This window comes from Nuphar pumila, chromosome 6, assembly GCF_984573655.1.
Source record: "Nuphar pumila chromosome 6, dmNupPumi1.hap1.1, whole genome shotgun sequence".
NCBI lineage: Eukaryota > Viridiplantae > Streptophyta > Magnoliopsida > Nymphaeales > Nymphaeaceae > Nuphar > Nuphar pumila.
In genome coordinates, this window is record NC_143254.1 from 117,559,791 (window position 1) to 117,575,133 (window position 15,343).

General features: G+C 36.0%; 1 protein-coding gene across 2 annotated transcripts; it reads right to left on the minus strand.

Moving 5' to 3' along the window:
• Positions 1 to 9,989: 9,989 nt before the first annotated feature.
• On the minus strand, positions 9,990 to 11,846 carry LOC149835873 (histone H3.3). 2 transcript variants are annotated; one of them, XM_090008800.1, is made up of 5 exons: positions 11,750 to 11,846; positions 10,892 to 10,984; positions 10,725 to 10,801; positions 10,553 to 10,643; positions 9,990 to 10,431 (listed from the first exon to the last, which is right to left on the minus strand). In XM_090008800.1, the coding sequence occupies exons 2-5, from the start codon at positions 10,961 to 10,963 to the stop codon at positions 10,261 to 10,263; spliced, it is 411 nt and encodes a 136-aa protein (XP_089864926.1). In that variant the 5' UTR covers positions 10,964 to 10,984; positions 11,750 to 11,846; the 3' UTR covers positions 9,990 to 10,260. The 2 variants fall into 2 exon arrangements, with proteins under 2 accessions (XP_089864926.1, XP_089864927.1); XM_090008801.1 differs by lacking the exon at positions 11,750 to 11,846 and adding an exon at positions 11,667 to 11,681.
• Positions 11,847 to 15,343: the final 3,497 nt, after the last annotated feature.

The following is a 15,343-nucleotide window of genomic DNA, read 5'->3' on the forward strand; positions in this document are numbered from 1 at the left end:
AAATAGATTTCATATATATTTTATAGGTAAAAATCAAAACCGCCGCAATTTTATTGAATTTTTGGTATTTTTTCAAAATTCCAACCATAAAAATGTGATCTATATGATTGTTTTTTATAGGAATAAGTTCTTGGAGCATTTGATTCTTATACATGAATGCATTTTTATAAGTTTCAAAATCAATGGCATACAATTTTCATACAATTTGCATGCACACACACACACAAAAGGGGTGTGAACTGATAGAATGTGATCAAATATCTGATTTGAATCCAGTAAATGATGCAAACTCTTAGTATGTGATATATCGATAAGTGGGCCCTTAAATTCAGGCACGCCGAAGGCAGGATGACAATATATATATATATATATATATATATATATATATATATATATATATATATATATATATATATAGAGAGAGAGAGAGAGAGAGATCAATGTTACCACTAAATAACATGGATTTTATGTCATCATCATCCAGGTTCTCTATCCATATATGTTGGCTATCTAATTTTGGAGAACTATACCAAAGGATCATTGACTCCTCTACATATCTAGTTTTATGAAGCATCAAAGCTATAAAATCTTTAAAATTCTATTTTTTGAGACCAGTATAAATCTCCAAGCAGAGTGATCAATGTTACAGTAGTATATTTTAACCCTTTCAAAGGTCATCATTAACTGTCGAGACCACACAACATATCATTTATCCTAAAAAACTAGCATGTGAGAAAAGGTCATCCATGTACACTTAATATATTCAATCAACAAAAATACTACAACAACCACTCTGAAAACTAGCTATCACTTATTCAATGCATGTGCATAATGAATCCTAGTCTCATTACACCAACACAAAAATAATGAATATTAATTAAAGGATAATCAAACAAACATAAATCATCTACAACATAAATAAACATATATATATATATATGAAAAAACTTAAACATAATAAACACTAAAGGGTCAATCCGGTGGCAAATATTAAATAAAACACAGTGAAACATAAAAAAAACATCAACAACAACCAAACACAAATACACACAGGGATATTAAATGATCATATCTAAAAAAAAAGGAAAAAGTCTAGAGAAAATAAAATAATATGCATCTATATAAATATATATATATATATATATTGTTTGTATGAAAATGTCTTTCGACCTAACCGAGGAAGTTGATGAGAAGGATGATACTGCAACCTTATTGGAATGCATCACCAAAAGCACCTTAGGTTTGTCGCAAGGGGAGAGGAAAAATGTTGAGGGTTCTACATAAAAAATATGATTATTTCCATACATAAACAAAAAATGAACAAAAATGAGTTTATATATGATTCGGAAAGCATGCAAAGTTACACAAGTTCACATGCTAAATATTTGCACGGATAACCACATATTTGCGGATCTCCTTGTTACTGAAAGAAGGTTCACATGGTATCTCACGAATTTATATGCGACTTTATTATAATATTTGCAAAGTTATGAGGTTCAGCTTAATATGAGGTTCACATATATTTTTATGCAAATTTGTTGAGGTATGTATATGAGGATTAAGTAGAATATCTACGAGGTTATGAGGTTTAGTTTAATAGAATATTTGCATATTTTTAATATAAATTTCATATTATATATATGAACTTGGTCAGGTGTTTGCGAAGTTTCAAGGTATGAGTTTGATTGGATATTCACAAATATGATTAAGCGGAATTCATATTATATATGCGAACTTAGTATTATATATGCAAACTTAGTTAGGTATTTGGAAAGTTTCAAGGTTTGAGTTTAACAGAATGTTCACAAATATGATTATTTGAACTTTGTGGTGTCCACAAAAAAAATGTGCAAACCTCCTATTAAGTGGGAGTTTGCAATGCTTCATGAGAGGAGCGATATATCATGCAAACTTTGTGAGTTTCATACATGAGAAGGGTAAAAAGGTCCTAACAAAGTTGGTGCTATTTGTAATTTTGGACATGACGACGATTTCAAAAATTATGGGGCATTTCAGGAAACATGTCATTTTTGTCGTACAATGCGGTTATCTTTTCATACAAAAACCAACTCGCATGAAAAGATAGCAAATGAAGTTGAGGGCATAGTGATAGTGTTTCACATATGTTTTTATTGTGCTTATGAATTTGTTCTGGCATGTCCAATGATTGTGTCATTTCGACATTAGGGTGGCAGAGCCACGTTATGGCTTGGGTGGGCTCTCCCAAGGGGTTTTGGGTTTGGTGGGCAATGCCACCCTGACCCGAAGCACACATTAGAGGTGCTTTGGGTCAAAGTGAACACCAACTGGGCCTAACCAAAGACCAAGGCATGATTTGTGCTCTGCCCCACGACCTCACCTCACACTCTCTCTATTGTATTGCGACTCACCCCTCTCTCTCTCTCTTGACCTTGATCCCACCTCTCTCTTAGAACACCACCAGACCAGAGGATGACTTTGATTATTCGCTTTCCAATGGTGCCACTGCATAGGTCCTCTCTCTCTAAATTCATGCTCATGTTTTGGCACAATAAATGACCAAATTTCTTCTTCTTGTGCCTTCTTTAGGGTTAGGGATTTTTTGTGATTTTTTCCAATTAACATTTGTTTAGAATTTTTATTTTGTTTTTTAATTAGGATATAAAATTAATAATGATGTTTGTTAAGAAGTATTTAGGTTTTTATTTACTTTTTCTTAAATAGTTGCATATCAATAATTATGTTTTAGAGTTTTTTGTATTTTTTTTAATTAGCATTTTGGATTTTTTTAATAAGATAGATATTTATTAGTTATTTCTGTATTTTTCTTTGATCAACATTTGACATGATACCACATGTTTGATTCTAGTAAATTTTTTTGGGGGTTCTATTATTTTTTTCTTTTAATTAGCTTATGTATGAAACTATGAATGATATTTGTTAGGATTGAGTGTTTTTATTTAGATTTTCTAATATCATAAATATTTAATTAGGTTTTAGTTTTTTTTTAATTTGCATAAGTGTGTGTGTGTGGTGTTTGTTTTGGATTTGGGGTTTTTATTTACTTTTTATTTTTTAAATAGAATGAACCCTGAATATTTCATTAGGTTTTTAGAGTTTTTTGTACTTTTCTCTTTCTAGTTATCATTAAGGTATTTCTATGTTTTTCATTTCAATCAACATTAAACTTGATTTCATATGTTTAGTTTTAGTTATAAACTTAAAATTTTAAGGGTTTTGTTTTTTAATTATTATATATATGAATGATATTTGTTAGGATTTAGGTTTATATTTATTGTTTTAATGGCATGAATATTTAATTAGGTTTTAGGCTTTTAGTATTTCTTTTCAATTTGCATTTAGGTGTTCGATTTTGGTTTTTTAAATGAAATGAATATTTAGTTAGGTATTTTTGCATTTTTATTTTTAATCAACATTAAGCATGATTCTACATGCTCAATTTTAGTTAGAAAGAATTTTTGTTTTTTTTTTCAATTAGCACATACATGTGAATGATGTTTGTTTAGGATTTAAGGTTTTTATTTAGTTTTTTTTAAATAACATGAACCATGAATATTTCATTATGTTTTAAGGTTTTTTGCATTTTTTTCAACTAGAATTCAGGTACTTTTTGTTTTTTCTTTTCAATCAATATTAAACTTGATTTCACATGCTTAATTTTAGTTATAATTAGAATTTTAATTTTTTTTTTAATTAGTATACATATGAATGATGTTTGTTAAGATTTAGGTTTTATATTTAGTTTTTTTTAAATATCATGAATATTTAATTAGATTTTAGGTTTTTTTGCATTTTTTCCCTTTCTAGTTTAGATTATTGGCTCCGCCACTAATGTGTCCATATGACACATGCTAACTAAAGTGTCCATGTGACACAGTTTACGTACATGAACAATTGTTGTTGAAAGGCCATATGGTCATATTAAATCAAATGGAATAACATAGAAATATAAAAGCAACAAGAATTTTTCTTTTGATATTTAACTGTAAATTTTGTGTCATGAGTTTGCATGTTATTACTTTTTCTACTTACTGGTTCATTATTTGCATCTCTCTCTCGCTCATCATTTCAATATTACTTGATTTTTCATGCCTGTTGAGATCTTTTCTTCTATTTAGGTAGGGGAAACAGTCGGTGTCTTATTTTCTAGGTCCTCTACTACAGAAATGAGTGCTCGTCTTTCATATGCTTTGGTCAACTCGTTTATGGTGACTTGTTCTAATGCTTTCATCTTTAAAGACATTGCATTTTTTCAGGTTTTAAATATATTTTTATTAGTGTTCCCATAGCAAGTATCTAGTATCTACTAGCGTCCTATGTAGATGAAGCTCCTATTATGATTCCTCCAGAAAAATGGAAACAAGAGAAATGCTTCTAATATGCCCTTTTAGTAATCTTTTTATGTTGTGTTGTATTGTTCAATGTTGTCTAAACATGCTTTTAATCAAACTTTTTCAATAAGAAAACTTGAATTTCTATTTGAAAATTTGGATACAATATAAATAAGAGTTACCAGAAGCGCCCTTGGGAGTGGGAAAGCACCCTTCTCCAAAATGTGTTTCGGAAGCAAGAAACGTCGCTAGGAAGCTTATCAAAAAAATGGAAAGCGCGCTTCCCAATTTAGGGGAAGCTCGCCTCTTCCTTTTTTTGTATTTTAATTATTAATTTTTTCTCTTATTTCTATTTTCCTTCACTTCTGAGACGATTTCTAGTTCGCTTCTAAGTCATCCCAGGCTTTCCGCTTCTTAAATTTTTGAAAATGCCTCGCTTCTCGCTTCCGCTTCCCGAATCGCTTCCCGCTCTTGCTTCCTCGACTGGCAACTCTGGTATAAACCATTAAAATTTTAGATTCCTTTACAAATATGTATAATCAACAAAATTCTCTAATTTAGTACATAGTTTCCACTAAATAAACTACAGATAGAGAACAGATTTTTTAAGGTCTTATTTGCAAAAACATGAAATGAAAATTTGAAAACTAAAACTGTCGAAATATGTGACATAGACTAGACATTTGGTATAAACCTCATTACACATAACGCTCATCAAACTTTCAAGTTGCTATTGCACTCTAATAAATCTCCAATAGAGTATTAGCTTGAGAAACTTTGCTTATCCAACATAGAGTGGAAAGTGTGAATCAAAATCTACCCACCACTGGCTAATGGAGTTTCTTTAAGAAGGTATAAAAGTGTGTGATTGCTTCTACCTTTGAAATGCTTAGGTCCGTTATTTGAGAAATCAATTTTCATGAAGAGGAAGAGGATTTTTTAAGACTTTTCTAACATATATGCAAAAGAAACAAAGAAACTCAACTCATGTTGACAAACTGGGACTCGTAGAACAACTCAACATCGACTAGAAAACAATTAGACCTTCATTTGTCTAGTTGATCTAAATAAACAGGTCATGACACCTGCAATACTCTGGATCTCCATGTTTACCAAATCCAGAGAAAAGGCATGTTCATCCACAAACCAAAAAATAACACAATTAAATCCAAGAAATTCTGCCCCTTTCACAAAATGAACCTCAATAGTTGCTTTTAGCAGGAGTCTTATACACAACGGTCGCAATACGATAGTCACAACAGCTCCATTGATTCCATCAGGTGCTCTAAGCAACTGACAAGGATAGACCTAATCTCAATGAAATATGACAATAGAGGCAATAAAAGCAAAATCCAGCTTTATGGTTTCAACACAGTCTCAATCTTATCCATGCAATAAAGTAGATCTGCCACAGGCAGCTAGAGTGAAATATCATATGCCAGAGTTTGTATTTAGACATCTGTGCATCGGACTGGATCCAGGTTGAGTTGTTGCCCATACTAGTCTAGTTGTCGTTTCATGTATGAGTCCAGTTTGGATCAGGACCCACTTCAATAAGGATGACAACCTAGTTTGGCGCCCTTGTTGGGATGACAACCTAGGTAAGCGCTCAGACCCCCTAGGTGGTGCCCAAGCTTGGAACATCTTATTTTGGGTTTGGTTCATGTTTGGAAAGAGTTTTAGACCTTGAAACTTGCCAAAATGCTCAAAAGTTGCTCTATATGCCTTCCAAAACTAGTTCCTTAGCCCCTAAGCTAAAAACCCTGATTAATAGAATTGTGTCACCTCAAATCACTAGCCACTCAGATTCAGGCGCTGCATGACACCCAAATCTTATTTATGTGGCTCAGCAAATGTTGAACCAAGGTCCAAGATCCGTCTCTACAACTATAAATAAGGGCTTTGTCCCTCATTTTCAACCATCTAGTATTGTAATATTCTGTATTTTCATACTTAGTTAAATTTTAGATTTTTCAAAAATTTAGCTAAGTATAAAATAAAAATCAGTAGATTCTTGATTTTTTGGTCGATGCTTTTGAGTCTAGGCTTGACCCAGGTGTCATTGCTAAGGTCTAAACGAGCCACTTTAAACGTAAGGAAGAGTTTTATTTTTTACTTTTAAATTTGAGCAAAATTTGAGTTATTTTTAGGCAAAATTTATAATTTATTTTCATGTTATATATCGTTTGATGCATCTTAGAATTTTGAGCACAACAATATTTTATTTTTCTGAATTCGGGCTACGGTTGGCCCAAAAATTGCATTTTTTTCAAAGAATGAGTAGTTTGTTGGTTTGGATCCGAATTTGGATCAAACTGAATCAAATGGATTTGATCCAAATTAATATGGATCTGAATTATATCTAAGACCCATATTAATCTGGATTTGATCCCAGCCCAAGACCCATTTAGATTTTTAGAGATAGATTTGGATCTTGAATTCAGATCCAAATCCAAATCCAAATTCATGCCCAACAAATTTCTACCTTTAAATTCATTAGATAGCTTTAAATTGGAGTTATTTAATGTTAAAAAGTGTTATAAATTAATATGGCAACTTTTGAAAGCTTCTAGAAAATTATTTATTATTTAATATTAATTAATTAATTTTGAAATCTTATTTTGATATTTGTTTAGGACTCTTAGTAGAATGGAAGGGTGCAGGGAATTATAAATTGTAATGGAAGGGTTTTTGAAGAAATTGCAATGTCACATAAGTTATACCACAAAGGAACCAATTATAAATTGTAATTGGATGAAAATTTGTTTTTAATTAATGGTGCAAAAATTTTAGCTGTGCTTTTGACGATATACAAGATCCAGCTGTGTTTTTTATTATTGTCAAAACTTTAGATGTGATAATTTTTTTTAATTAATGGCACAAAAAATTAGGTGTGTTTTTGACAATATAAAAGATCTAGGTGTGTTTTTTATTATTACCAAAATTCTAGAAGTGTCTTAGAAAAATTCTATTTATAATAATATTTAGGTCAACTTTCGAAGCATTATGGATAGGGGTATCAACGGGACACTCAGACCCGACCCAGGTCAAACCCTATGGGGTCAGGGTATGGTGACAAAGAAGAAGAGCCAGGTCCGGACCAGAAGGTCCTATTAATACATGGACCTGGGTATAGTTTGTAAAATTTTATACCAGACCTGGGCCGGACCTGAGTTCCTATTAAGACACGTAATTTTTCAATGCAAAAAAATAAAAAAAAAATTATTATTTTACAGGGCATGGTCTGGGTCTCGTTCATGTAGTTCTTATCGAGTCCAGGTATGGTTTCTCTTACAGTAGACCCAGGTCAGACACGATACCATACCCAAAAATCTGATCCAAGTCTGATTTCACCTGGGTGCGAACCAAACCCGACGCGTTGACCCCCCTAATTATGGATAAGATGAAAGTTCGCTATAAATCACACTCAATTATCATAAAATTCATAATTCTCTTTAATCAGACACATGGCACTGGCCCCCGCCCACCGGCCTCTCTTCATTCCCACGGGCAAAACCCAATCACAAAATATCCTTTAGTACCATCCTTGTTAATGTTTAATGTTCTATTTGAGTGCAATCGTCACTAGTGTGTGGCCCAACCTATGATGCCAGACATCGTGGCTTGCCATCGCCATATAAAAAATCATGCGCATGACACGAATCCACACCCCTATTTCCTTCACAATCACTGCTTCAACTTCTTGGTTATGAATAGAAAGCTAAAAAATGGGCACATAGATTGCAGCTGTAGAAGTTCTGTTCATGTGAAAGTAATTTATGTGATTCACATTCTGAAGCATTAACTTTCTCATGTTTTCATTTCAAATAGTGAGTTTAAATTATGTAAAAATATACCATGTAAGAAATTGTGGTTATGTCATATCATATCATTACTTTTAACACATTCACAGTTGGGCATCTAATAATTGGGGAAGTTTTATACAGCACTTGCGTAAAGCTTGTAAAAGTTTTGAAGCTTCAACATTCACATACGAGAATCACACACTGGTACCATTTTTGCAAGTTAGCAACGCCCCGATGAAAGTCATAAAATGTGATTCAAAATCACAAGAAACCTGTAAAAGTTGCAAAATCAAAGGTGTTGCAAACATGTACTTGCGATGAAAATTTGCATGCAACAGCTAAAAATATGGTTTGATGTGGCATAAAAAACTTGAGGATTAAAACTAAGAGCACAATGGACTATTCCTCAATAAAGTCTCGAGACAACTACCTTCAAATCCTTCGAATGTCACACAGGCCTTGGGAGCGAGGTCCGCAAGGGGCGTACCCAAGTTGCTCTCCCCGGAAGTTTGATCTATTGTGTCTCTTGGTTTCTTCATTCATATAACTAAGGCCATGTTTGAGAGCCAGTGTTGATGAGGAAATAGAGGGGTAATGGGGCCAGAGAAGGCTGGAGTTTACTAAATCCTTATGAGGCTGATGTTGAAAGTTGAAACCCCAAATGTGCTCCGAACACCATTATCATCTCTCAAAACAAGCTTCACAAACAACTGTAGGGGTAGGTGGCATTAAATTACATCAACAGCTACCAAATACACTCAAAATCATAAGAACAAAAGTTGGAAGCAGAGGAACAGGCTTTGGTTTCAATGAAGCAAAGGCAATTTCTACGGGCTCCGCATGAAATACAAACACCGTTGTCAGAAAAATCAACTCAAATGTAATTTCCTTTTCAAAAAATTAAAACTTGAATAAAATTCAAAAGGGAGGCGAGACCTACTCAGTAGTATCTCCGAGTTCAGATATCTTAGTCACCTCTGATACATCAAAAACCCATACATCATACAGTTTCATGCAGAACTGTGGTTAACCAAAAAACAAAATTAAATAAATACCACGCTTCCGAGGCACTTCATACCCGTGGGCCGGGCTCAACGTCGGAAAATCCCAACAGCCATACACTGTTTACTTAATACAGTAGGCCCGCGGCCACGGGTAAACAAACCACCCGAGGTTTTTAGATATTAAAAGGGTCAAATATAATACAATATACTGGAAGCATAAAGGCCCATAGAAACCGCTCGTGGTTGAGGAAAACTATTCAATTGATCCGTATATTCCAGAACCGAATTTTCCACCAAACTCTTCGGGGTGTGACCTAATGTCGTGCTCCAGGCAGTAGGCAGTCAAAAAAAGAGGCATAGCACTACCAGCACACAACAAAACCCAAGACAATGGAACAAAACACACATTACATTATGACAGAACAGAGTTCGGGTCGTATCATACAACAAGCAAGCGCGCAGACGGACCAAACACGCAAGACATAAGATAAACAACTTCAAAAACCAAATGCATGAGTGATCAACCGAAGTGATGGCAAGATCACACAGGCACAACGCATAGGAACACTAATAGGAGACGAGTCGCACAATCAAAAGCCAATCATGTATACACATCAGGAGCAATCTCACAGAGTCATCAAGATTGAACCAAAGGCATATATATACAATTGGCAACTTAAGGAGTTCAAGATTCCCGTCTCTCTCCTGATCAGAGGAACCGAACTTTGATTATACAACACACTCCTCATTTAATGTTTGGTCCGATCAAACTATAGCCACAAACAAAAGAGGAATTTTTGCACGCTCCTGAACGGGAATGGCACGAACACATCAATTTAGAGGACGTATTCCTTGTTCAACACGTTACGAAAACATTACCAAACGAGAGTACAAACTAAAGATGAACATGTTCAGTTGTAATGTGCATTAACATTGTTAACAAGTCATATCTAAACGAACATAAAGAATACCAGATTTCCTAGAAACTAGAAGCTAAGAGAGAAACACAGCATGGAGACGAGACTGAGGGAAGACGCAACAAGGAGATCCACAAGTATCCTGCTGACAGACCCGCTTGACGAACCGCAAAACACCAGGTGAGAGAGAGAGAGAGAGAGACTAAGCCCTCTCGCCACGGATGCGCCGGGCCAACTGAATGTCTTTGGGCATGATCGTGACCCGCTTGGCGTGAATGGCACACAGATTGGTGTCCTCAAAAAGACCCACAAGATAAGCCTCAGCGGCTTCTTGAAGAGCGAGAACAGCATGGCTTTGGAAACGCAAATCCGTCTGTATTAATACGATGGGAGAATATCAGAGCTTGAATCGTTCAAATTGCCCAATAGACAAATACTTGAGCCCAGAAACGCAGAGCACAAAGATCAAACCGTCTTTCAGGATGCATGCATACCTTGAAATCTTGAGCAATCTCACGCACAAGCCTCTGGAAAGGAAGCTTTCGGATTAGCAGCTCAGTACTCTTCTGATACTTACGAATTTCTCTGAGAATATAAAAAAAATAACAAGGTCAAGAGACTGACAGTGTGTGTGTGTGTGTGTGTGTGTTTTGCAAGCGCACATACCGAAGAGCGACAGTTCCGGGACGATAACGATGGGGCTTCTTGACTCCACCGGTTGTTGGAGCAGATTTCCTCGCTGCCTGTCAATTTCATCAACAATACAACAGCATTAGACATACAAAAAACTCACTACGAGATGGAGATGGAGATGGAGAGAGAGAGAGAGACACCTTAGTTGCAAGCTGCTTGCGAGGAGCCTTTCCTCCGGTGGACTTGCGAGCGGTCTGCTTCGTACGAGCCATCGTAGCTCAGAAGAGAAATAGCTGCAAACGCATGCAAGACATAATGTAAGAGAGGCCACCGAATACAGGACTAAGAACAATTAATAGATGAAAACAGACAGAGAACCAAGTAAACCGAAAAGCAGTACAAAACAAAAAAGATGATTGATTTCTTGAACCTTCGTTCAAAGAAACAATGTATTTTGCAAAGATCTCACCAACTCCGAGCAAATTTTTTATTGATCAGCATAAATCCCCAAATGGATCATAAAGGTGTGCAGGCAAACACCAAAAATCCAAAAGGACACCTCAAGCCCTAAAGGAATTTTGTCAAAGGAAACCATTGAGGGTTACCAAAAAAACTTCTAAATTTAAGGGAAGAGGTAAACCAGAGATTCTATGTCTCAACTCTAAGATTTTCTCAAACAGGTCGTCACAACACGCTGCAAAACTAAAAATTTTGGAAATATATATCCCAACCATAAAAGCTTTAAAAACACAAAAAAAATAATGAGAGCAAAGAACAAATACATAAGAGAGATAAACAGCAAATACACGCCTAGACCAGGAAAAGATTAAACTATCCATTCAAAAATGGCATTAATCCGAAAGAACAGAGAAAAAGCTAATCTAATCGATAATCAGGAGTTGTAAAAAGGAGGAAAATAAAAAGAAAGCATTCATCAAGAAAAAACAAAGGCAACAAAGATAACGCTCATCATACCACAAACACAAAGAGAGAGATTACGAGTGAGAAAGAGAGAGAGAGAAAGGGAGATTAGGGATAGGGTTATGATTCCTCCCTACCTGAGAATAAACGAACCAGGAGACGAACCAGACGGAGAGAGACAAAGAATGAAGAAACAAAACCTACCCACGCGTTAAGATGGAAGAAAGAAAGCGGTTTTGAAACTGCCAAAGAAGCACAGAATCCGTGTGCTCATTATGCTTCTTTCTGATTGGTCAATTCTTTCATGACGCGGATCGACGACATGCTACGCTTTCAGTTTCCGCTTTACCTTTTTATTTTTTGTTTAGTGCATGTTTTTGTGATTACGTAAAAGAGAAAAAGTCCCTATTCAACAACATGTAATATTTGATCTTAACCGTCCAATCAATCAATCACATTCCCAGTTATCGTAGTCGTCGGTTGAACTGCGTGTGTGTGTTTTTGCCCCTTTTTTGCATGTTTTGTGTTTGTGTTTTCCTCTTCCCACAGAAACCGTGTGGTGGGTTGAAACGCCGCCCAGCTGAACCCGGACCCACCAGCTTACGGTGAATTTGACCAGGCGTTTTGGGTCAGTGCTAGCTGCATCAACGATCCACACTAGAACCGGGTTCCAGACGAGGTTCAATTTGTCATGCGGGTCTCAGGTCTGGGCCGAGCCTAACCAACCCAGGGTTTTAGACAGAACCATACCCAACTCAATATACAAGGTAGGCATCGGTCGGACCGCCCCGCTATTGGTAGGGATGGGAAACAATATGAGTTGCTCATGATTCACCACATACAAGTTTGTGAATTTTTATATCAGACCCGGGCCCGACCCGAGTTTTGATAAAGACCTGTAATTTTTTAAGGTATGATAAAAAGTATTATTTTACTGGGTCTGGTGGTTCGAGTATAGTTTCTCTTACAGTGGATTTGATTAGACCCAAGTCCTGAGTCTGAACCCGATACTATACCAAGAAATCCTGGCCAAAGTTTGGTTCTACTTGGGTCTGAACTAAACCCGGCCCGTTGACACCCCTGACTAACTAAAATATAGGGGAAACATTATGAACACCAACGATGAGCTTTAAACAAAAACCATAACTCATCGTGGCGCCTCTAGTTTTTTCCCAATTATTTGTTTTTTTTTTATTTATAACCTAAAGAAACGGCACACAGCACAAAGACTTGGTTGCGCTGGTTCAATACCAGCTGCGCAAAACTCTGAGGCTAGGACACCTACCACAGGGCTTATGCTGCAGAGCGGGTGACACCCATGGGAATCGACAAAGTCCTTTCTCGAAGCCCATAGTTCCTTGTCTTCGTTCCTTGCTCTGAATGATTTTGGAAAAAAAAATATAAAAAACAGGAATGCACAGATACTCGTTGACACGACTCAAACCCTATTCATGCCGGTTCGGAGTTTTGAGCTAGGTCTTTTGAGTGATCAATAACTATAAAAAATTTGCATCAGTGAATTTATCATAATTTATAATGAACTAGCTATATATATATATATATATACATTGGCATGATTATGAGTTGTGTTGGGTTCTTTGAGTAATCAATAACTATACTGCCATGTTAAGTTCCAATCAAATCATTACTAAATAATTAAGTTTTGTAGGCCATGAGTTTCCAATAACAATGAGCTGTAAATCCAATCATTAGGTGCTTCACATGATAAAAAAAAGCCAAATTTTAGGTACAATAGGCTAACCCCATCTCCCGTTCCATCTTTACTGTGGTAATAGGCATGATTATACATTAGACTGTTATTTGGAAAGAAGGGAGGCTCTTGGTGGGAGGGAAAAGAGAAAACAAGGATAGGTTCCTGCTAAACCCATTTGAGGATAATCTGTATGCTAAATAGGTTTTTTGGGCTTTTTATGTGATATATATACTTGATTTTATAGGGATCAACTCTTGAACCGTTTGATTCTAACGCATTTGGTGATTATAAAATATTATATATCACTGTATGATAAAATTTTATAATGGATTCTGCTCTCCGGCCTACAGAGTCTTCCTCATCTTTGTCTGCTCCAGAGGCCAGTGCATTCTTCAAACCCTGTTAACCCACATAAAAAGAAACACACAAATCAAAAACATTATAAAAGACAAGTTAATTAGCAAGAAGCAAATCAACTGAAGTTGAACAAAGAAACCATCATACTGATCAAGGACTAACTTCAAATGTGCAGTTTGTTCCACACTGGCATAACTGCATGTGAAACAAGCAAATATAAGAAATGTGTGCTAAATACAGAGACCAAGTTACAGACAGGCAACACCAAAATGACAAACCAAGGAGGAAAAATCCTCTATAGCTCATTGTCTAAGTCATTGCCACTCAAGATGATGATAGATGAATGTGAAACTCAGACAAAGACTTGGTACAAAGTAACATAACTATCAGGAAAGTAAAAGTTTCAAAAGAAAATGCTAATTCAGCTTATGGCATGGATAATCATAACAAACATAACTGAACATGTTTTTGCCGAGGCCGAGAGACTAGTGACTAACCATTGTTACCAATCTCAGTGCACCTGCAACAGAGTATTTAGAATGGATGAAATTTTTCTAAATCCTGTTATTTGAAACGAATGAACTGAGTGTAGAACTCAAAAACAAGCTCTCAGTTGGCAATATTGTGCACAACAGCCATTACGTCTAGAATGCAAAAGGCTTTCATGTTATCTAGACCATAAATGCATACATGTACCTCCTCAGGTGTCCAGCCACCCTTCGTTGATCGCCTGGTAGGTCCGCTAGTTCTCCTATAAAAGTGCCAAGTTGTGTGTTAATGAAGAGATATTGCAAATATAATCCAAGAACACCATCTTATCATATTATTATAGCATTAGTTTATCCCAATTTCCTTCAATCAAGACAGTTCTCTCTCCGGTCTTGAAAGGAACCACAAGTATTGTCTTCCTGAAAATGTATTACACAGAAATGCTTGAAATTCTATTAATTTTTATCTCATTCCTCTCCTCTCCAATTGGACTAGTATGCTCTGATTATCCAACAAGACAATATCTCAGACGTTCCCATTTTATACAGCCTTACAAAAAAAAAAAGGAAAAAGATAACCAAAAAGGAAACACACACAACATACTGATTTATAATACAGTAGAAGCAAATTAAGAATCACCATCAAAGAGAACAAAGAGAAAATGACCCCCAAAACTAAAAAGTCCAGCAATAACACATTGTGCATGTCTTAAATCCATATTATAAAAAACACCCGTTCTTAGGGGGGGGGAGGCGAACGGGTGGGAGAGGATGGTTGCGGCGGCGATGCGAGGGTGGGAGAGGGAGAGGGCACACATAGTGGTTGCAGAGAGAGATTTAGAGAGGAGAAAGGACACACTTGATAGGGACAGAGCTGAAAAAGGAGGGAGCTGGGATAGGGAACAAGAGGGAGCTGGAGTGGAACGACAGAAATTGTATTAGGGTTGGGCTTGTCACGGGCCTATTTCTTCAATAAGCCAGTGTGACAATCCTTCCTTACCGCTGCAAGCCTTTCAGACGCTCATTTGCAACTAATTTGTCATGATCATAGAATGCTTCACAAACCTACAACGCATCAGACTGCCCAAGTTAGTCAGCCTAATGACCAAAGGCCGTGTACCAACACTTTTTCATGTGTTGAATCATTTCATTGGCATTGCGCACCACCTGAT